Here is a 22,240-nt window from a genome sequence, read left to right as displayed (position 1 = left end):
TTGACTCGTTGACCATTCACTTTGAAAGTTCGAGTTCCATACTCAGACTCCAGTTCAATAGCACCATAATTGGACACACTCACAACTTTGAACGGGCCAGACCATTTGGACTTGAGTTTTCCCGGAAATAACTTGAGTCTTGAATTGAAGAGTAAGACCAATTCACCTAATTTGAACTCCCGCTTCAAGATCTTCTTGTCATGGACAAACTTCATTCTCTCCTTGTACATGGTTTCACTCTCGTAGGCATGGAGACGGAATTCCTCCATCTCATTGAGTTGTGTCATTCTTAGATTACCAGCCTCGACCTAGTCAAGATTCAACTTCTTTAATGCCCGCATGGCTTTGTGTTCAAGCTCCACTAGCAAGTGACATGCTTTTCCAAAAACCAACCGGTACGGTGAAGTGCCAATGGGAGTCTTATATACTGTGTGATATGCCCACAACGCATCATCTAGATTCCTTGACCAGTCGGTCACGTTTGCACTGACAATATTTGCTAGGATGCTTTTGATTTACCTGTTAGAAAATTCAACCTGACCACTCGACTGAGGATGATAGAGTGTGGCCACCTTGTGCTTTACGCCATATTTTTCGAGCAGCCCGACGAAAGCCTTGTTGTAGAAATGAGAACCACCATCACTTAGGATGGCCCTTGTGGTACCAAACCGTGCAAATATGTTCTTCTTCAAGAATGCGGTCACACTCTTTGTTTCATTGTTAGGCAAGGTGGTTGCCTCGACCCATTTAGAGATGTAGTCCACAACCACCAAGATGTAGGTCATGCCATAAGAGCTCACGAAAGGGCCCATAAAGTTTATCCCCCACATATCAAAGATCTCGACCTCCAGTACAAAATTCATAGGCATCTCATGTCTTTTGGATATTGACCCTTGTCTTTGACATTGATCGCATGCCTTGACTATTTGATTTGTGTCTAGGTAGATCGATAGCCAATAGTAGCCATATTAAAGAACCTTTGCAGCTATCTGGTTTCTTCCATGATGACCCCCAACAGGAGAATCATGACATGCTTTGAGTATTTGCATTACCTCATCCTCCGGAACACACTGCCGAATGATGTTGTCGGCACAAATTCGGAACAAAAAGGGTTCCTCCCAGTAGTATTGCCTACATTCACGCAAGAACTTTTTCTTTTGATAAGTCTCCAATCCATCGGGAATAAAATCACTAACCAAGAAGTTAGAGATGTTGGCATACCAAGGAGCGAATGTGCTAGACAATGCCAATATGTGCTCATCTGGAAAGGCATCATTGATCTCAAGGTCTTCTTTTGCTTTCCCTGTCTCTTCAAGCCTAGATAGGTGATTCGCAACTTGATTTTCTATCCATTTTCAATACTTGACTTCGAAGTCAAGCTCTTGCAATAAAAGGACCAACCGAATCAATCTTGGTTTGGCATCCTTCTTCGCCATAAGATAGTGAAGAGCAGCATGATCGATGTAAAATATCACTTTGGACCCCAACAAATAAGCCCAAAACATTTCAAAAGCATAGACAATGGCGAGAAGTTCTTGCTCAGTCACGGTGTAATTCATTTGAGTGCCATTGAGTGTCTTTCTTGCATAATATACAGGGTGAAGGATCTTGTTATGAAGTTGGCCAAGCACCGCCCCAATGGCTACACCCCTAGCGTTACACGTGAGTTCTAATGGAAGAGACCAATCGGGTGTGACAATAATAGGTGTCGTGGTGAGATTTTCTTTCAATTCCTCAAAAGCCTTTAGACATTTCTCATCAAATAAAAACTTTGCATATTTTTCAAGGAGCTTGCACATGGGATTTGCAATTTTTGAGAAGTCCTTAATAAAATGCGTATAGAAACTGGCGTGTCCCAAAAATCTTCCAACACCTTTTACTGAAGTGGGTGGAGGAAACTTGGAAATGATTTCGATCTTTGCCCAATCAACCTCTATGCCTTGTTTGGAAATTTTGTGGCCCAAAACAATTCCCTCATCCCTATGAAGTGGCATGTCTCCCAGTTTAGCACAAGGTTGTTTCTTCACATCTTTTGAGCACTTGTCAAAGGTTGTCAAGACAATGATCAAAGAAATCACCCACTATAGAGAAGTCATCCATAAACACCTCTAATAAATCTCCCACCATGTCCGAGAAGATTGACATCATGCACCGTTGGGAAGTAGCTGGAGCGTTGCATAGCCCAAATGGCATACGGCTAATAGAAAAAGTCCTATATGGGCATGTGAATGTCGTATTATATTGATCTTCCAAGGAGATGTTAATTTTATTATATCCGAAATATCCATCCAAGAATAAGTAGGATGACCTTCCGGCTAGCCGATCAAGCATTTGATCAATAAAAGGCATAGGGAAATGGTCTTTGGAAGTCACACTGTTTAGCTTCCGCTAATCCATGCAAACTCTCCATCCGGTCACTGTTCTCGTTGGATGAGCTCATTTTTGTCATTTTGAATCACGGTCATGCCTCCTTTATTTGGCACACCTTTCACCGGACTCACCCAAGAACTATCGACAATGGGGTAGACCACCCCGACATCTAACCATTTGATGATTTCTTTCTTTACCACCTCTTGCATGGAAGGATTTAACCTTCTTTGATGCTCCACACTTGGTTTTATCTTTCTCCAATTGTATCTTATGTTCATAAATTTCAGCGGGAATCCCTCGGATGTCCGCTATTGTCCACCCAATTTTGCCTACGCTCCCTCAAGACATTCAACAGTTGTTCTACCTGAACATCATTGAACAAAGAACAAATGACTACTGGTAAAGTGTCATTAGAACTAAGAAATTTATACCTTAAATGTAGTGGAAGTTTCTTGAGTTCAAGTTGCGGCGTCTCAATAATTGAAGGCTTGGCAGGAGGAGTGACTCTATTCTCTAAGTCAAGAGAAAGTTTCTTTGGAGCATAAGTGTAGGACCCAAGTCCTTCTAATGCATTCACTGATTCCATGTACCGCTCCATGTCTTCACTATTAGAATTTACCAAAATAGCCGCCAATGCCTCACCAAGGCATTATTCTTCCATCTTCATCTCAATTGTGTCTTCTACCTCATCAACAACATCAATGACTGAGATGCTTTCATATACATGTGGCAACTTCATACCCTTGCTCGCTTGGAATGTAACCTCTTCGTCATTAACTCGGAACTTGATCTCATTTTGTTCTGAATCCATAAGTGCTCTTCCGGTAGCAAGAAATGGTCTCCCTAAGATGATAGGGATATCTTTGTCAACAGCACAATCACGGATCACAAAGTCGGCGGGGAGGAGGAACTTTTCCACTTTCACAAGCACATCATCAACAATTCTCACTGGTCTCTTTATTGAACGATCGACCATTTGCAACCTCATACTTGTAGGCCTTGGCATACCTAACCCCGATTACTTGTAAATAGCAAGAGTCATTAAATTGATGATAGCCCCATTATCATAAAGAGCTCTTGCAAAATCGCGCACTCCAATAGTGCATGGAATGGTAAAAGCTCCCGGGTCTTCTTTCTTCTGAACGGTGGTTGTTGCAATGATGGAACTAACCCGGTGAGTCACATTCACCACTTCATTCTTGGTGGTTTTCTTCTTGGTGATCAAGTCTTTCAAATGCTTAGCAAAACCCGGCATCTCTTGAAATGCTTCCACAAATGGAATATTTACCGATAATTGCTTGAGAATGTCATAGAACTTCTCGAGCTTGCTATCATCAACCTTCCTAGCAAGTCTTTGAGGGAAAGGAGAAGGATGTCTAGGAATTGGTGCTAGAGTTTTTGGATTCTCTTTCACCTTTCCATTAACCTCTTCTTGGTTCACTTCATGAAGTTTCAACTCTTCCGGGACCTTTTTAGCTTCAACAACAATTGGCACTTCAACTTGTGCCTCAACTTCTTGTTCGGAATCTTCCACTTCGACCACTTGTTCATTCTTTCCTTGAAATACTTTCCCACTCTGAGTTGTAAATGCCATGCAATGAGAAGTTAGACCACTCCCACTACCTTTTGGGTTTGCAATTGTGTCACTTGGGAGTGCACCCTTTTGCTTCAGATTTTGCTCTCTTGAGAGATCTCTCATTTGCATCTCCAAATTTTGAATAGATGCGGTATGAGAACCAACAAGCTCGGTCATGTTCCTCATTGAAGTGTCGAACCTATCTTGATTTTGCAATACTCGCTCAAGCATGTTCCAACTTGGAATCACTTGAAAAACCTTGATTTGAATATTGCCCTTTTGTTGGAAGGGTTTGAACTCCGATTTGAAAAGTTGTTGTTTTTGTTACTCCAATTCCCTTGATTTGAACTACCTTGGTCATTTTGCCACTATTGGTTGCCTTGCCCTTGTGGGTTAGGCATCCATTGGTTTTGTTGTCCTGAACCTTGTTACTATTGCCTTTGATAACCTCCTTGAGAGTTGTTAATGTAATTTGTTTCCTCATAATCTTCATTTGATATGGGTTGAACATCTTCCACCATATTCACCTTTTTTGTTTGGCTTTCGGTGAACATCTTTGTCAACACATTGACGTTGGTGGCAAGCCCGACAATTACTTAATCTCTTTATTGGTTCTCCTAATCATGTTGGTCAAGAAAGGAGTACCATATGCAATTCCATATGTGGTGTCCTCTGAGTGCCAAGCTTGGTTATGTTTTGCCATTTTGTCAAGGATTTGTGTGATTCTCGCTAATATTTTATCCATAAAAGATCCATCAGCTGCATTCTTGGCTATAGATTGGTTCATAGCATCCAAAACCATGTAGAATTTCTCCAACAAGATAAAATCCGGAAAACCATGATTCGGAGACCTCACTAAATATAACTTGAATCGATCCCATGTCTCATGTAGATGTTCTCCCGGTAGTTGTTTGAAAAAGAAAATTTTATCCCTCAGCTCAGATTTCTTGCTTTGCAGGAACCATTTAGCTAGGAATGCTCGGACAAGTTCAGGCCAAGAATGGATGGAATTTGGTGGTAGATTTTGAATCCATTTTCTCGCCTCTCCAGTCAGTGAGTACTTGAATACCCTCAATATTAGGGCATCATCTAAGACGTTGTTCTACTTGTGCATCGCACATACACCCAAGAAGTTTCTGAGATGTTGTGTCGGATCATCATTGGTGGAATTTCTGAAAACCCCCTCTGCTTTGAGCATTAGGATTAAATCGTTTTCCACATTAAAAGTGGCAGTGTCAACTCTCGGAGGTACAATAGCATTTGTATCCTCAATATACTCATCTATGTCCATAAAAGGATTCTCTACTTCGTCATCTTCGACCATGTTTTCCTATCAACACCAAGCAAAACAAGCAAAGTGTGATGGAATAGAAGAAGACATAAAGTAAAGCACACACTAATTAGTAATTTCAAAATTGAATTCCCCGGCAATGATGCCAAAATTTGATACGTTCAAATTATACTTTAATTAAATAGTGTAAGGCGATCGGCGTCAAATATAATAACCCAACAAGGTTGGGGTCGAATCCCACAAGGAATAGGTGTGAAAAGGTTACTTGAGTAGTGAGAAACTTGACTTTAGGTCGTAAGTCTATTCCTTTAGCTTAACAAGAGAATGATATAGTTATGATTTTACAAGATGACTAATTTTGTTATGAGAATGTGAATAATTTGATTAAGGAAACCAAGGTTGTGTCCCCGTCAATGACATGTAATGCTATCAGTGTTAATATGATATATTTCTGATGGAAGGTCCTTTGATATACAAATGGTTTCTAAATGACTACCCAATATTTCCCAATGGTTGGGTAGTATTTTCTCTTTATAATTTTCCCAAATATAAAAGAGTTGAAATTATGAACAACCAATTTATGCTAAGTAAAACTCATTTATTCCTAAGCGATTCTATTAAACAAGATTTAAGGTCTTGAGTTCTTGATATTCATTTCTACCAAACCCTAACCCACTTTTCCAAGTAAAGAAAGAAAAAGATGGAGTAAGTTAATGTTTGCAACCACCAACCATAAATAAAGCACAAGAAATGAATAAATATCAACCAACCATTATATACATTATCAATGTTAAACACCCATTAACATTATACTCATTTAGGATCCACAACCTTAACTCATGCTAAAATAAAAGAACAAAGCAATAAATGAAGTCATAAAGCTTACAAAAGTGCGAGATTCTCCCTTCACATGCTTCCAAATTAATGGAGTATTCAATTCTATCAATGTAGGCCCTTTTTCAAACTTAATGACCCACAAAAATCCTAGTTATTCTTTTTATAGTGGACCAAAAGTCGTGGTCAAAATCGAACAAAATTGTCCCTACAGACGACTTCTGCGACCGCATAATGGTCACAGACCATGTATGCGGTCCGCATAATCTTTGTATGTGTCCCAAATGTGTAGATCACCAGTCGAGGAGTCCATTGCAGATGAATTATGTGGTTCGCATATCTGTTATGCGATCGCATTTTCCCATCGCAAATGTGTTGAGCAGAGTCTTCAATTGAAATTGTGCCATCATAATACGACTTGCAAAAGTGTTATGCGACCACATAATGGGCCGCATATTTTTATCTTCAATTGGCCAGTAACTCTGCTTTAGTTTGCGGTGATTATGCGGTTCGCATTTGCATTTTGCAGTCGCATACTTGCAGCATTTCTGTCCTTTTGTGACTTTTTAACTTCTTTTTCGTGTTTTTGGGTCTTCAAGTCTCATACACTATAGAACAACCAAACTTGATAAGAATTAACTAAAAATGCATTAAAAGACGAGCTAAAATCTAAGTAATTGGTATCAAATGTGCCGAAATTCTACACCACATCACCCCCCCTAAAAATCATGTTAATAGTTAGTCAAGGGGGTTCTTCCCCAATCTTTGAGGGTCTTGTGTTGTCTCGGTTGTGGGCGTAATTGTTCTTCACCTGGTCGCTCAAGAAGTCCCTAAGATGGTCGTTCTTCAATAGTGTTGCCACCTCCTCGCACATAAGTTAGCAGTCCTTAATTCAATGGTCATGAGTCCCGTGATATTTGCACCACAAATTAGGATCCCTCTGATTGGGATCAGATCTGATCAGCCTAGAGAATCGTGCTTTCTTAATATTTCTCATAATCGATACCAGCTCCACTACGCTAATGTTGAAATTACACTCTGAGAGCCTAGGATAAGTGGAATCTCAAGAACCCGATACCTCTTTGTCCTGACGACCTGTTGTTTTGACCACGGTCAATTCTTCTATTGGGGCGAACCTATCCACTAACCATAACCCTTTCCCGCCGCATCCTTCTGCTCTCTCATAGGACAAAAATCGACCCTTAGAAGATTGTCGATCTGCATCAAAATCATCTTTAGATTTATCCCTATTCTTTCTCGATCCCGACCCTTGGTTGATGTCAAGAACCCGAGATGATCATATTCTATCCTTATCTTTGATTCATAACGGTTTTGCACATCCACCCATGTGGTTACTTGGAACTTGAACAGGCTTTCTTTCATCTTTTGCAAAGTGTCGGAGCTCCTCGGGTTCAAGCCCTTAGTAAATGCCTCAGTTGCCTATTCATCTGGAACGACCAGTAACAACATCCTTTCTTTTTGGAACCTGCTCATGAACTCACACAGCAATTCGGACTCTCCTTGCAAAATTCTTAATATGTCCGCCTTCCAGGCCTGGACCTTCCTAGACCCAGCATGGGTCTTGATGAAAGAATTTACGAGCATCTCATAAGAATCAATTGAATATTCGGGTAAAAGCGAATACCATGTTAAGGCCCTTCTTGAGGTTTCTTCGAATTTCTTCAGTAGGACCGACTCAATATCATGTTGTGCCAAGTCGTTTCCTTTCACTGCCATTGTATAAGTTGTGATGTTCTCCTGAGGGTCTGAAGTCCCATCATACTTCGATATGTATGGCATTTTAAACTATTTCAGAATCAACTCTGGTGTTGCGCTCAACTTTAACGGCAATCAGGTGTACTTCTTCGAGTACGGGCCCTTTAACACTGGTGGTGCAGCCTGAATTTGGTCCATTTGAGTGTGGAACTCTTTAGCATTTTGATCCATCCTCTTGTTCATTCTCTCATGAATCTCATGAGTTCCATCTTGAAGGGGTCATTACCAAATGTCGCGCCCTCGTTTTCTCGCGAAATTGGGTTTATGACATTTGGTTGGAACAAATCTTTCCTTTTGGGAAAGGGGTTTTGCAATTTTGAAGAGTCGCCACCTAACGATTTTAAGGTGTGTTAGGGCACCTATGGGGGTTCAACTACAACTATGTTTGATAACCAGAGATAGGGTAAGGGATTGAAATTATCCCAAGGGGAAACTGTTAGGCACCCCTCAGGATCCACTAGTGTGGTTCCCCGCCAGATGGTTTTGTGACTTTGTGCAATTAACAAGTAAACAAATAAGACTCAAATAATAGGGGATTTTGAATTTAAATACACTAGTGTTTGAAAAACAATAAAACCAAGGTTTGAAAAAGAATTATAATCTAAGCATGCTTGTGAGTGTAAAAAGGTCCTAGGTTTGTTTGTAATATAGGCGGTGTATCTAATTATTAAAACTGACTTGAGACTTATAGGCATGATTTATAAAGAAAACGAATCTGGACATATGCCGTTACGAAAATTAAGCTTCAATTACTTTATCCTATAGGCATGATATCTAATTGTAAAGTTAATTTTTAACCCTATAGGCATGTTATCTATTATTAAAGACATTTATATCCTATAGACATGATTTCTAGTTGTGTGAAAGTGAAGCATGCGGAATTTATTTTAAGAAAGAACTGATCCTATAGGCATGTTATCTAACAGACTATATTTGAAGCAAATAGACCCTGTAGGCAGGTTATCTACTATTAATAGCTAAAACATGCATATTTCCCAGCACTTTTCACTAGCCAACCCCATAATATTTACAAGTTATTACAAACCGTGTGACTGAATTACAAAAGCAGAAATGAAAGAAAAACAAGAAGCTACAACCATAAGAAGCCTGATCTTGACTTCCTGTCTGAGTTATGTAATTAATCACTTCAATGCCAATGTTATTCCAAAGCCTTTCTCATATCTGGGTGTGTCAAAGTTCCCTAAGGACCTCAAGGGATCCCGGGCAGTGCTTACACCCAGATTTGCATAGCCAAACAGAATGAGTACAGTGTAGAAGGGCCAACCCTTATGTGTCTAAGATGAGAGGGAGCTCAAGGGTCCCAAGGCAAGGGTCACACAAGAGGGGCAGAACCTAGATTCTAAGACTATAGTGGAAGTGCAGAACATAGTTTGAAAGAGATTTATTAAAACCGGGTTGGACATAGTAGGTAGTAAGGGTGATTTGAAAACAATTGTAGTAGTGAAACTAAAAAATACACAGAATCAGTAGTCATTCAAAGGGACAAGGGATTGTGGGGATACATTGTATGATCCCAGCAGGGGTCTGGTTTGGTCATGCACAACAATAGCTGATGCTGGCATGACCACAAACCAGCCAAAGGAACACAAACACATATAGGGGATATGGGGGTTTGGGATTCATAAGGTAGCAAGGACACGACAAGTGACTGACAGAGTACACACATAGGGAAACATTAATTTAAAAAGGGGAAGTGAACATATTACAGCATGCTAGTAACATAACTTGACTGTAGAAACATGAGCGAAAGTAAACAAGAATGAGAAACTGAAGCAATTAAAGAAAGCATGTTGTTGTTGAGGCTTGAAAAATTAACTAGGACATACCAGTAGAGAAGCAAAGTGCAAAAAGGTAAAGCAAGCAAGATTCCATAATCTAGCCTTGGCTTTCAGCCGACTAGACAAAGCAATAGAACAAGTAGTAGTAAAGAAAGAGAGAGTTTTTAAGTGTAAGTTGTGTGTTCTGAACTCAAATTGTTCGTCCCTTAAAAAGAAGAGAGGGTAGGGTATTTATAGTTTTGAAAACGAGTGAAAAATAAGTTAATAAGTAAAGTTTCAACACAAACATGGAAATAATCACAGTCAGAATTAATTAACACAAGTGATTTCCTTTAATTAAGGAATCACTGCTTAACGGATACTAACATGTTTAATTAAGGAAAGAAATCAGTTTGGGGACATATTGACTATTGCCATATAAGGGGGCAGGTAAAAGTATGAAGTAAATGACTGAGTCTAAGTACAAAAAATATACTTAATTTTGGAAATAGATTCAAAGTAAAACACCACAGTAATTAAAGGAAGGAATCAATCAATTTAAACAAATGAATAAAATTAGGGTTCATAAGAAAACCTTTTGCAATCAGTTGCAACATTGAGGGGGTCAGAATCAATCAAGAAAGGAACATGATTTTGCACCTCAGCCTATAAATAATAAGGAATGAACAGGCATGCAGGGTCAAATATGTCGACAAAAAGAAGCAACACAAACATAGAGTAGCGGTAGGGGTAAGCTAGGGTTCAGTAGTAAAAGAGACCTATTCGAAGAACAGTAGTCAAGTAGGTCAAGTAGTCACATAGAATCAAAAGTGAAGAAGAACACAGTAACAAGTAAGAGAGTCAGAAACGAGTAAAGGTCTCACAGTAACAAGTGAGGAAAACCTTTTAAGAAATTAGAGTTTCAACAATAATCGAGTTTAAAGATGGTAAGAACTCAAAATCAAGTAAGTCCAACAAGACAAAAAGATTCAAATGCAACGAACTTAATCGAACCAAACATGCGTGTAAAATAAACCAAGCGAGTTTCAGAAGCCCAGGTAGAGCCAAAACACTTAGGGCTTTTAGCATGATGAACCATGTAGCATCAAACATGGAGAAGCATAGTAAAAATCATAAAAACACACTGAAAATCGGAGAAAAGTTTAGGAAACCCTAATCGTTAAAAAATGGAGAGTCATTTTGAAAGAAAAATCGAAGAACCTTCGAAAAGCTCTTAAGAAGTTTGTAATAAGCACAGATCTAAGATAGATCTAAAAGAAAAATCGAATAGCTCTTAGATCTAGGGTTTCAAAGAACCCAGAGAAAGTGAGAAAGGCTTTAAAAGATACCGATCTAGCCGGAAAAGTCAAGTATCGAACTTGAACAGCCATGGATGGCTGGAAAAAGACCAGAGATCGAAGTCGAGCAAGGACTGGACCAGACCTCTTTGAGATTTGCCCATGGAATCACGAAAATATGTAACCAGTAGACATAAGAGACGAGTAAATGTCTCAAAACTCCATGGAAGACCATGGATTAGGGTGGAATTAGGTGCCGGAGGCTAGGGTTCATGTGAGGCTGCAGAGAGAATCGAGAGAAGAGGGATTCAAGGGCGGCGTTTTGTGAAAAGTGAATTAGGGTAAGGGGTCGTTCAGGTTTATTTTAGGAAGATTGAACAGTGGCAGTTGATCTGAATGATCAACGACCTGGATTAAAAAGGTAGGTGGGGAATCCGGGTTTGGTTCGGTTTAATTGAGTTAGGGCCGGGTTTAATTGAAATTGGGTATGGGTATAACAATTTAAAAATATGGGGGCTTAATTTTATGAATATAAAACACAATTAAATCTTAAAAAGGCTAATATTGCAATTATAGGCAATTAACTTTAAAAAAAATACTATATAATTGTAAAAATATGCAAAAATTACCTTAGCCATATTTTGGCATAATTATAAAGATCCAATGAATGAATCATCAAAAATAATAATTTCAGGCATCATTATTGGGATTTTATGGATGAAAAAGGGAAATAAATCGATTTAAAAACCTTTAAAAATTATGGAAAAATAATAAAACATTTGGACATGCTTATGTATGCTGTTTTGAAAGTATTTTGCGTATTGAAAATATATGGGAAAAAATTGGGTGTCAACACCAAACCCGCTACCGATCCCCCGACTCCTTCGAAGCTGATCTCACCCGTCGGGGTGTTGTTCAACTCTTTGAGCGGTTTGATTTGCCGGAGCACCGGGAGGAACAAGGCCTCTTCCATTCGCGTTGTTGGAAGCGCTTGATAATGCCTGCTTTAGCTATGTTATGACTTGGTCTTCCCTTGAGAGATGGCCCACGATGTCCTTTTGCTGCTCTCTCAAGATCTTTACTGTTTCCGCAATGTGCTCGTCCTCAGCTTCATCAGAAGTTGTCTCCCGCACATGTCGAGGATATTGCTCACCATGGACCGGAGTTACTACAACTCCCTCGTTGCGGTCTCACTGAATGAATTCTCATGCTGAGGCAGATTTTCTTGAGCCTCAACATTGTGTGTGTTGTTGACATCATTAGCTGCCATTTTTTTTTCCAATTTGTGCTATGAAACAAAGAATCAAACAAGTTAGTAAAAGACGCAAGGATCTACTCAATTACGCAGCTGTCTAAGCCCTATGGTGGGCGTCAAATAGTTTACCCGTAAAATGGTACAATTGAATTTGTTGCGTGATTTATAGATAAACGGACTGATTTGATCCCAAAATGATAAATAAACTAAATGAAAATAAGATTTAACATTGAAATCAAAAGAAATAGCAAGTCTAGTTCCGGGAGCAAGGCTTCAGAGGACAACAATAAGAACAATTGATCTAGCTTCACACCTCGCGGTGCTTACATTTCTCGATACTACACAAAAATCAAGTTGTCTTATTGAGCTTGAGAAATATAGCATAAGTTTTGCCAGTGACTTTGCGTCTACAATGGTTGTTGAGGCCCATATTTATAGTTATACCTTGGGAACAAGATTTTAGGATCAAGTCACTCTTAAATGACAATAAATAGGGCCATTGATGAATATATAATGACAGGCCACGAATGCCAAAATACTTTGCAATAGTTTCATATTTAATACTGAGGAATATTCTTCATTAAATGTCATTTGATAACAAAAATTCGTTTGCTTCCGTTGACTGTGTTCCCTTTGGGATCTACCCGATACAAACCGAAGTTGTTGTCCTCGGTCTTGGTTTGCACTCCCTTCATCTTCCGTTTGCCTCCGGTTTCACGTGTCATGTAATCATTTGAGCATTTAATATAAACTAATTTTACCTTATACAAATATACATTTTCACTTTAATAACAATTGTTAAGATTAAATATTTTGATTTACTGTAGCCATGTAGATATAGAGTGTGAAATAAATTTTCTCCAGAAGTAGTGTAACTGAAGTTGAAGAACTCGTGACCCATTTAATAGCATCTGCATGCCCATTATTAAACTTAGATAGAAACAACTAATTAACACTTTCACGTAAAGAACATAATGGATCCTCAAACAAGAAAGGAAAATTAATCAGAAGCTGACTTGATTAAGATGTGAACTTAATATCGGAAGGCATACGTTTTTGGAGGGAAAGTGAAAACTATATTTGAAGTTTTGTGTAATCAAATACGATGGTCCATGTCTTTCTTGATGAAAGGCAAGTTTCCATTAATGATGCAGAAAGATGAAGATTAAGTTGCTTCAATCTTCTAGTTAGTACTAACATTTAGAGGTCGTTTGGTACGAGGTATAAGAAGGTATAAGGGTGATACAAAAATTTAATATCACCTTAATACTATAAGTTATCCCGGTGTTAATTTTAACACATTAACACCGGGATAACTTATACCTTATAGAGGGTGGGATAATTAGCACCGGTATAACTTATACCTTCTTTTTAGAAATTATACAATTGTCATTCTTAATACAACATATCAAATATTGAATACACAACAATCCCAGCATAACTAATCCCAGCATAACTTACCCCAACATAACTTATACCGGCATAAGCCCTATTCCAACCACACGAACCCTTAATACTTTAGTATTAGTTATCTTTTGACGTAATTTCCTTTTTAAATTCATTTAACTATCAATAACAACAATAACAACAATCCAGTAAAATTCCATTAATGGGGTTTGGGGAGGGTAATGTGTACGCAAACCTTATCCCTACACCGAAGGAGTAGAGAGGCTGTTTCCGAAAGTCCCTTGGCTCAAGAAAAAAAAAGGACAAAATGAGACAATATTAGTATCACCACAGAAATCATAGGAAAAATAGGAACAACATGAAATCCAGAAGAAAGATGCAAAGCAAAAACGATAGCTCGTAAATAGTTCGGGAAGCTAAATAGTAAGACACAATATTTTTATTAGTTATCTTCTTAGACACGTAAATTTCCCTTTTAAATTCGTTTAACTATCATAAGATAATTTTAAGTACTCCAATAAAAAAAAACAAAAAAAAACAGAAACACAATAAATGTACACACATAAACACACACGCAGCCTGATATAGTGATGTGACGAGCTGGCATTATTCAAATGAAAAAAGAAATAAAACAAAACATACATAATGGATTAGATACATCCTCCATAAAACTATTACTAAATCCTTTTCTTTTTTCATGTTCACAAGTCAGATGAAAGTAGTGTCTGTATAACAAATCACACCATAGTTGAACCTTGAACCTGCATATCTATCACCCCCCCCCCCTCTAACCCCACTTATTTCTAGGTGGTGATATATGCAGGGCAAAAGGTGAAACAATCAATTAAATTCGTTATTAGATTCATGTCTACTTGTACAGACAGTAATGAAGAGAGAAACATTTGGAATTGGAAATCAAGATTTGTGAGTCTCATCTGTCACTATTCCCTCGAACTCTCTCACACTATGCGGGGCAGCAGGGGTTTCAAGCTCAAAGACCGTTGTAAGACTACTCAAGTCCATGCTTACAACCCATCTTCTGAAACTTCCACGAGCAACCCTTTTCCTTTTCCTATTTCCAAGCTCCATTTCCCTACAATCAACTCCATTTTGCAAGAATCTGCTGATTCTATTATTTCCCTTTCAACAGCTGAGACTTTTCTTCCCTATGGTCTTCCAAGAACCGATTCTTTTGAGCCCCCACTTGAGCTTTGTCTCAAATCTGTTGATTTTGTTGAATCTTTGGCTGAGCTTTACCGCAAAATCCAGATGACCCAAGATTTTGATAAATCTTTGGTTTATTTAGAGCAGTATGCGCTCTTGTGCAGCCTTGGTGATCCAAAGTTGCTGCGAAGGTGTCTTCAATCGGCTCGTCAACATGCGGTTGATGTGCATTCCAAGGTGGTTTTGTCAGCTTGGTTGAGGTTTGAAAGGAGAGAGGATGAGTTGGTTGGATCATCAGCTTTGGATTGTATAGGAAGAGTTGTTGAATGCCCCAACGCTGCTTTGCTACATGGCTATGATCCCAATTCTGTTTTTGATCATTGCCTATGTTCTAATCAGATCTCTCATTTTGGGAATAATTTCCTCAGCTCAGAATCAGAAGAGGATGGGGTTGTTTGCTTCTGCATAGGCAATGAGGAAGTCAACTGTATTCGAGGTAAAATTGCAGCTCTCTCTGCTCCATTAAAATCAATGCTGTATGGTAATTTCATTGAGTCTGATAAGCAAAGAATTGATTTTACACACGTTGGTATATCTGCGGACGGAATGAGAGCTGTAGATTTCTTTACTAGGACTAGAAGATTAGATTCTTGCTCACCCAATGTACTTCTGGAGCTTCTTTCATTTGCAAATAGATTTTGTTGTGAGGAAATGAAATCTGCTTGTGATTGTTACTTGGCGTCTTTGCTTTCCGATATCGATGAGGCATTGGTTCTTATTGATTATGCTCTGGAGGAGAGAGCACATCTGCTCGTGGCGTCTTGCTTGCAGCTGATGCTAAGAGAGCTTCCAGGTTATTTATATAATCCAAAGGTTCTCAACACCTTTTGTAGCTCTGAGGCTAGGGAGAGACTCGCCACAGTTGGGCAAGCTTCTTTTCTGTTGTATTATTTCCTTAGCCAGGTAGCAATCGAAGATAACATGGTGTCCAAAGTTACAGTTATGTTGTTGGAGAGATTAAAGGAGTGTGCTAACGAAAGATGGCAGAAGGCACTCGCTTTGCATCAACTGGGTTGTGTATTGCTTGAAAGGAAGGATTACAAAGAAGCTCAACATTGTTTTGAGATGGCTATTGAGGCTGGTAATATTTATTCAATAGTAGGTGTTGCACGAACTAAACTCAAGCAGGGGCAGATGTTTTTAGCTTATGAGCTAATTAATGATATTATTATAAAGTATAAACCTATGGGGTGGATGTACCAAGAGAGGTCTTTGTACAGCTTAGGCAAACAAAAGATTTTGGATGTTAATGAAGCCACCAGATTGGATCCTACCCTTACGTTTCCATACAAATACAGAGCCATTGCAATGGTAGAAGACAGCCAGATTGAGGCTGCTGTCACAGAGATAAATAGGATTGTTGATTTTAAGGTCTCTCCAGACTGCATTGAATTGCGCGCTTGGTGCTTTATTGCACTTGAAGATTACCAATCTGCTATAAGGGATATCCGTGCATTGTTGACTCTAGAGCCGAACTTTATGATGTTTCATGGGAAAGTGAGAGCTGACCACCTGGTGGAGCTCCTCAGTCAGCACGTTCAACCATGGAGTCCTGCAGATTGCTGGATGCAACTCTATGATCGATGGTCATTTGTTGATGATATTGGTTCATTGTCTGTTATATATCAAATGCTCATAAATGATCCTGGGAGGAGTGTCCTGCGCTTCAGGCAATCTCTTCTCCTATTGCGGTAATTTCTTGAGACATTATCTTTTGAGTTTTGCTGCAACCTTATGCAACAGTTCCTAATGTCTCTGAGTCCTGATTCTAGCTTCAACTTTTATTTTTTCGGGAATGCAAATAAAAAAGGGAAAGACTGGTCATTGACTTTTTCTGGCGATCTGTAAGCCATATTCTTGTTGTCACATATGTTACTTTATAATCAAAGAACCTGATTACTAATTGCAATACATCAAATCCGGCTTTAAGTTATAAGACCCATGTTATTGAAAATTAAAATGGATAATGCATGAAACAACTCTTTGATAACTATCCTTAGTTGGATTGAGTCAACATATGTGTAAGTAAATTTTGGGGACTGGCTGGAAATATACTGTCATTCTTAGATAGAAAAGCCTTATCATGGGTTAACATTCCATGCTGTTCTGATTTCCATAAATTATTGATATAAGCACATCCTGTTACTTAGTTTACCTAATACCTTTTACGTGCAGGTTGAATTGTCAAAAAGCCGCAATGCGCAGTTTGCGCCTGGCCCGGAATCATTCCACCTCCAAATATGAAAAGCTTGTGTATGAAGGATGGATATTATATGACACTGGACATCGTGAAGAAGCACTTGCCAAAGCTGAGGAATCGATTTCTATCCAAAGGTCATTCGAGGCCTTTTTCCTTAAAGCATATGCTCTAGCCGATACAACTCTGGATTCTGAATCTTCATCTTATGTCATCCAACTGTTGGAGGAAGCACTTAAATGTCCTTCAGATGGTCTTCGCAAAGGACAAGTGGGTCAATTCTCCAAACTAGTTCTCTTGGTGTTGTTTCTGTAGATAAATTTATTCATGTTATGTGGTCTTGGCAGGCATTAAATAATCTAGGAAGTATTTACGTGGATTGCAATAAGCTGGACCTTGCAGCAGATTGCTATGTTAGTGCCCTCGAGATAAAGCACACAAGAGCTCATCAAGGGCTAGCGCGTGTATATCATCTCAAAAATGATAGGAAAGCTGCTTATGAGGAAATGACAAAGTTGATAGACAAGGCTCAGAACAAGGCATCAGCTTATGAGAAAAGGTCCGAGTATTGTGATCGCGACATGGCAAATAATGATCTCAGCATGGCTACACAGTTGGATCCTCTAAGGACATACCCGTATAGATACAGGGCTGCAGGTATATTATCACTTTCAATCACTTTATAACCCTTGCTTGTTACCTAATTTTATTGCTCGGGGAAGAGCTTACTAAAATTCTGACTAAATATCTGACTGTAGGGTGATGAATAAAATTTGTTATGTGAATTAGAAGTATAGTTCCGATATGATTATATTTGAGGAGAATCTTTCTTGGGTGTTATTACTAATTGTGACATAAATTCCTGGTGTAACCTAAAAGAGTATCACAAAGAGGAAGCAATCGTTGTTGCTTGTGGACGGGGCTTGAGCGAATGAATCTTCTTATGTTCACTTGAAAATGTAATTCACTTTTCAGAAGGAATTAGCAGTGTTGATAAAGGATGAACGCAGTGCCGCCATGTCCAGACTGAAAAGAGAAAAGCTGTATGAAAATTTGAAATTAAGTCACTTGAAAGAGCCTTTATATAAGGGAATACCTCTCTTTTCTTCTTCTCAGGATTGAGATTTACTACAACTATTACAATTTGAATTTGGTTAGCAAAAACATTTTTGATGAAAGCACTCTTTCTCTTTTCTGCGAAGGCCCTGTCATATAAAAACGATTTCTAGCTATTTTATGTATATCTGATGGTCTTAAAAAGCTGTTTTCCAAATTGCAGAATATACATTGCAAAAAAATAAAAATAAAGCAGGTAACAAGATATTAGTGTGTTGGTTTATGCCTATGTCACGCAAAGCATCAATTGAATTCATTACATTTAAGAGATATGCATCTGTTCATTGCACCTTAGGTTTGACAAGCTATTGTCCTATGATGCGTACCCCAAATGTTCTTAAGATAAGTTGTCTATGCAATAAATACAAATGTAATGTAGAGAGAGGAATTTATCACTGATATCTTGTCCATCTTTGACATAGGCAACTTATTGTTCTCATGGAGCAACTGCAGAGAGCTCCTCTTCTTTTGACAAGTAAATTATTCTTTGAATCAACCGGTACCAAGAAGGTGCTTAGAGAATATAAACTGATGACTCGTCTCATTTCACATGTTTAAGGAGTATAGCAAGTTGTTTAAATGATTATATCATTTACAGTATTCTTCCAATCTTCGTACACCAAAATTATAAATTTTAAAGACATTACATATTATATGTGCTCCTTTTTCCGTCAAAACATCTATGATTCTTTCTATCCAGATTGTCCTAATAAAACATAAGCAAGTTTCCAACTGTGACTCTTTTAGATATCCTCTGTCCCTGCCCATTGTTGAGAGTTTGCTGCAGATTCTTTGGCATCACGGACTCCAAATATGTTTAAAAACATTATCCATATTTTCTATGTTTGCTTGTTGTAGGTGGTTAACTGATTCATTGGAATCATGTAGGAAGCATCTATGAAACAGTTTAAAATCCCTTCTTCGCATATTATCTTGTGTCAAACAGGCTTCATGTGTTGCAACCGCATGCTATTTTTGGAGGTGCCTTGGTGTTCCAAATCATTTTCCATGGTCAATGATCTTCTTCTTTTACTTGTCTGTGGATTATCTTACAGCATATGATTTAACAGTAAATCTCCCATCCTTGCTACCAATCCAAAGTATGTAATATTTCACATCATCCTCTAATACCATTTTTTCCAGTTTCTGCAGCAAAAAGCTGATATCCTCAATTTCTCAATCATTGAATTCCTTCTAAACTGTAGATTCCATAACATTCTGCAATTGTACAATCTTTAGTTGTGATAAGGCTGTACCAATCTGGGAGGATTCCTTTTGGTGTCAGGCCTCCGACTGCTTATCAAATACATATTCTAATATTTCTCCTGTTGCCCAGCTTTAGTCTAATACTGTTCTGATATTCTCCCCAAATGCAAGAAGCTCTTCTTTTTGAGCTTGGCCTATCAAATGGTTACAACAGCCTTTTGGAATATTGCATTTTCTGACACAAGGACAATCTACTTTATGCTATCAAAATTCTTTTCGTTGGCATTTGTCTGTGAATGGTGAAATGATATTGATGAAGTATGATAAACTTTACAGTAAAGTTTAGAGTTTTGGTTCAGTCAAATCAAATAGTAGTCTAGACTCTTCATGAATGACTTCAGCGAAGTAACTTTAATCCTGTCGAATAAGTCTCCCTGCAGGGAGATTTATTAGCTGATTAAGTACATAATGTGATGCTTCTGTATATATTTGATGGTTTGAGCTGAAAGATCGTTTTGCTCCCACTGTTGGAAGAAAAATGGATGAAAGCATTGTGCTATATTTTCCTAAGTTCTTGTACAAACCAACATGAAACTAGGAGGACAAAAGTTCCCAACTGGTCAGGTTGAGCCTGCACCGTATAGATTGAAGCCTCAGCCGTGAGTTTAGCACTTGTTGCCTTATTAGCTTACCTTCTCAAAAAAAAAATTGTTGTTGCCTTGTTAGCGGCGAGTTAAGCATTTTTATCGCCTTGTCAGCTGCGAGTTTAGCAATTTTTGTTGCCTTGTCCGAACTGACATTTGACTGTTGCATGCAACAGTGCTCATGGATGACCAGAGGGAGACTGAGGCTGTGGAGGAGCTTACAAGAGCCATTTCTTTCAAACCTGACTTGCAAATGCTTAATCTTCGGGCAGCATTCCATGAGTCAATGACTGATTTCTCACGTGCTCTCCAGGATTGTGAAGCAGCCCTCTGCTTGGATTCCAATCATAAGGATACCTTAGATTTGTACAGTCGTACACGTATTCAAGCACGGCAAAATACGTGAAATATGCATGTGAATGGACTAGTTTTGAGGAGTACTTTCTGCTTTCAAAGAAAGAAGAGAAACGGCTTGAGCTTTCTAGTCTTTGGATATAAGGCTCCCTGCACAACATTCTGCTGTGCATGGATTGGTGACTAAGACAAACTGGGAAATCATTGAGGAGGAGAAATTGGATTTGGTGTACATATGATTAAAGGACTGCTATGGACATGATGTTGGTAAAAAGTTGTTCTGTTTTTGATGAAGCAAAGCCAGACCATTTCACAGTAAGCAAAATCAGGACACTCGAGCTCAATGTACTTTGACATTGTTTTGGTCATTAAGAATTGAAATTCTCATACTCTTATCATAAGTTCCGTATACGACCTAGAAAGAGGTAAAAATTCTCATTTGTGTAAGTTCAAGGGAACTTTTCTTCTGTCATTCTGTTAAACGATAGAGTTGCTGGAATGTGTAGAAGTTCTCCGTTTCTCTTGATGTTGTGAAAATTATAAGTCAAGATCCTTGTAATTAAATTAGATAGCAGCAGAGATCTCCTTGTATTCTGGTCCAAGACCACTTAATGTTTTGATGATCAACTCTTCATTTGATAATGGTGAGCCACTGATGGCTAAATCATCAGCAATGGACTTTATTTCTCGCATATATTCACTGACAGGGCGAGACTCTCGCTTGAGATTGGATAATATTTCACGCAGGCCAAAAATCCTTGATTGTGATTTGTTCGCATAAGTAGTTTGAAGAATATCCCAAGCATGCTTAGCAAATGTTGCGTGTGCAACTAAAGGAGCAATGGTCGCATCCCCAGGAGCCATAATGGCATTCCTAATGAGGCTACATTGTCATTGCCATAATTTGAAGGAGGGATTGAGAGACTCTCAACCAGAATAATCAATCAATTGCTTTGGTGGAATGGCTACTGTACTATCAACATAACAAAGTAGGTCGTAGCCAAATAGTAGAGTAATTGGAACTTCCTGTTAACTTGAATGATAGTTGGGGGGTTGGATTGAAAGATATCAATTGTGTGGTCTGGACAACGCTGCCGTGTCCAAAAATGACGGAAGGCTTCAATGAATCTGAATTTTTGGATGTGGATATCTTTGGTGAGAGGTCGCCCATTATTAAATGCAGATGGAAGACAACAACTGGCTTGAGATCAAAGGAAAAATGTAGGCAGGATCTTAGCTTGTGAGAGCTGTATACGATTAAAACCGGGTCTATCCGATTTTATTATTTGATCGAGGCCAGGGAATTGCATCGAAGGCCAGCATTGTAGTGGATCAGACCAGAGTACAAAGATAAGGTATCGAATTCGAGGATGGAGGTGCCTATCGAGATCGAGGCCAGCAACGATCGAGATCAAATATGGCAGACTTGGAGCAAAGCGCGATAATGGAAAAGCGAGATATCCGCGACCGGTCAAAGATCACGGCGGAAATCCCGGAACAGATCAAATCAAGGGCGGTTGTTTAGGCTAATCATGGGATTTACTTCCGTAATTAGAATTGTACCATAGATAGGATTCCTTTCCTATATAAAGAGGGTTCTCATCGTTTTGTAGACACCTTACATTCACACATATCAAAGCAATACAACACTTTCTAGCTTATATCGTGTTCCTCAGATTGTCGTACTTTTAACTGTTCTTGCATTGATCAATTCGAAATATTCAACTCGAGGGCAGAACTCCATTCAAATACTGGTTTGCTTAATTTTACTGTTAATTTTTGCGACTAATTTTCGTATTCATCAATTGATATTAGGTGAAAATCACATTATAAGTTTTAATTATTATCCAATTTTAAGGGTAAACAGTTTGGTGCCCACCGTGGGGCTAAGGATAATAGTGATTGCGTGGTATT

The 22,240-nt window shown here is 38.6% G+C and overlaps 2 protein-coding genes across 3 annotated transcripts; one reads left to right on the top strand and one right to left on the bottom strand.

The window, feature by feature from the left end:
• Positions 1-3,019: 3,019 nt before the first annotated feature.
• On the bottom strand, positions 3,020-3,358 carry LOC142165136 (uncharacterized). The gene has a single exon (XM_075223756.1). The coding sequence runs from the start codon at positions 3,356-3,358 to the stop codon at positions 3,020-3,022; it is 339 nt and encodes a 112-aa protein (XP_075079857.1).
• A 10,839-nt stretch (positions 3,359-14,197) lies between these two features.
• Positions 14,198-20,965, top strand: LOC107828942 (ethylene-overproduction protein 1). Of its 2 annotated transcripts, none has more exons than XM_016656335.2 (4): positions 14,198-16,500; positions 16,985-17,276; positions 17,354-17,663; positions 20,149-20,965. In XM_016656335.2, exons 1-4 carry the CDS (start codon positions 14,450-14,452, stop codon positions 20,376-20,378), a joined length of 2,883 nt encoding a protein of 960 aa, XP_016511821.1. In that variant the 5' UTR covers positions 14,198-14,449; the 3' UTR covers positions 20,379-20,965. The 2 variants fall into 2 exon arrangements, with proteins under 2 accessions (XP_016511821.1, XP_016511822.1); XM_016656336.2 differs by lacking the exon at positions 20,149-20,965 and adding an exon at positions 18,545-20,130 and having other exon boundaries at positions 14,204-16,500.
• The last annotated feature ends 1,275 nt before the right edge of the window (positions 20,966-22,240 follow it).

This window comes from Nicotiana tabacum, chromosome 10 (assembly GCF_000715075.1).
Source record: "Nicotiana tabacum cultivar K326 chromosome 10, ASM71507v2, whole genome shotgun sequence".
Taxonomy (NCBI): Eukaryota; Viridiplantae; Streptophyta; class Magnoliopsida; order Solanales; family Solanaceae; genus Nicotiana; species Nicotiana tabacum.
Note: the sequence above shows the minus strand (reverse complement) of the source record. Positions and strands in the feature narration are given on the sequence as shown.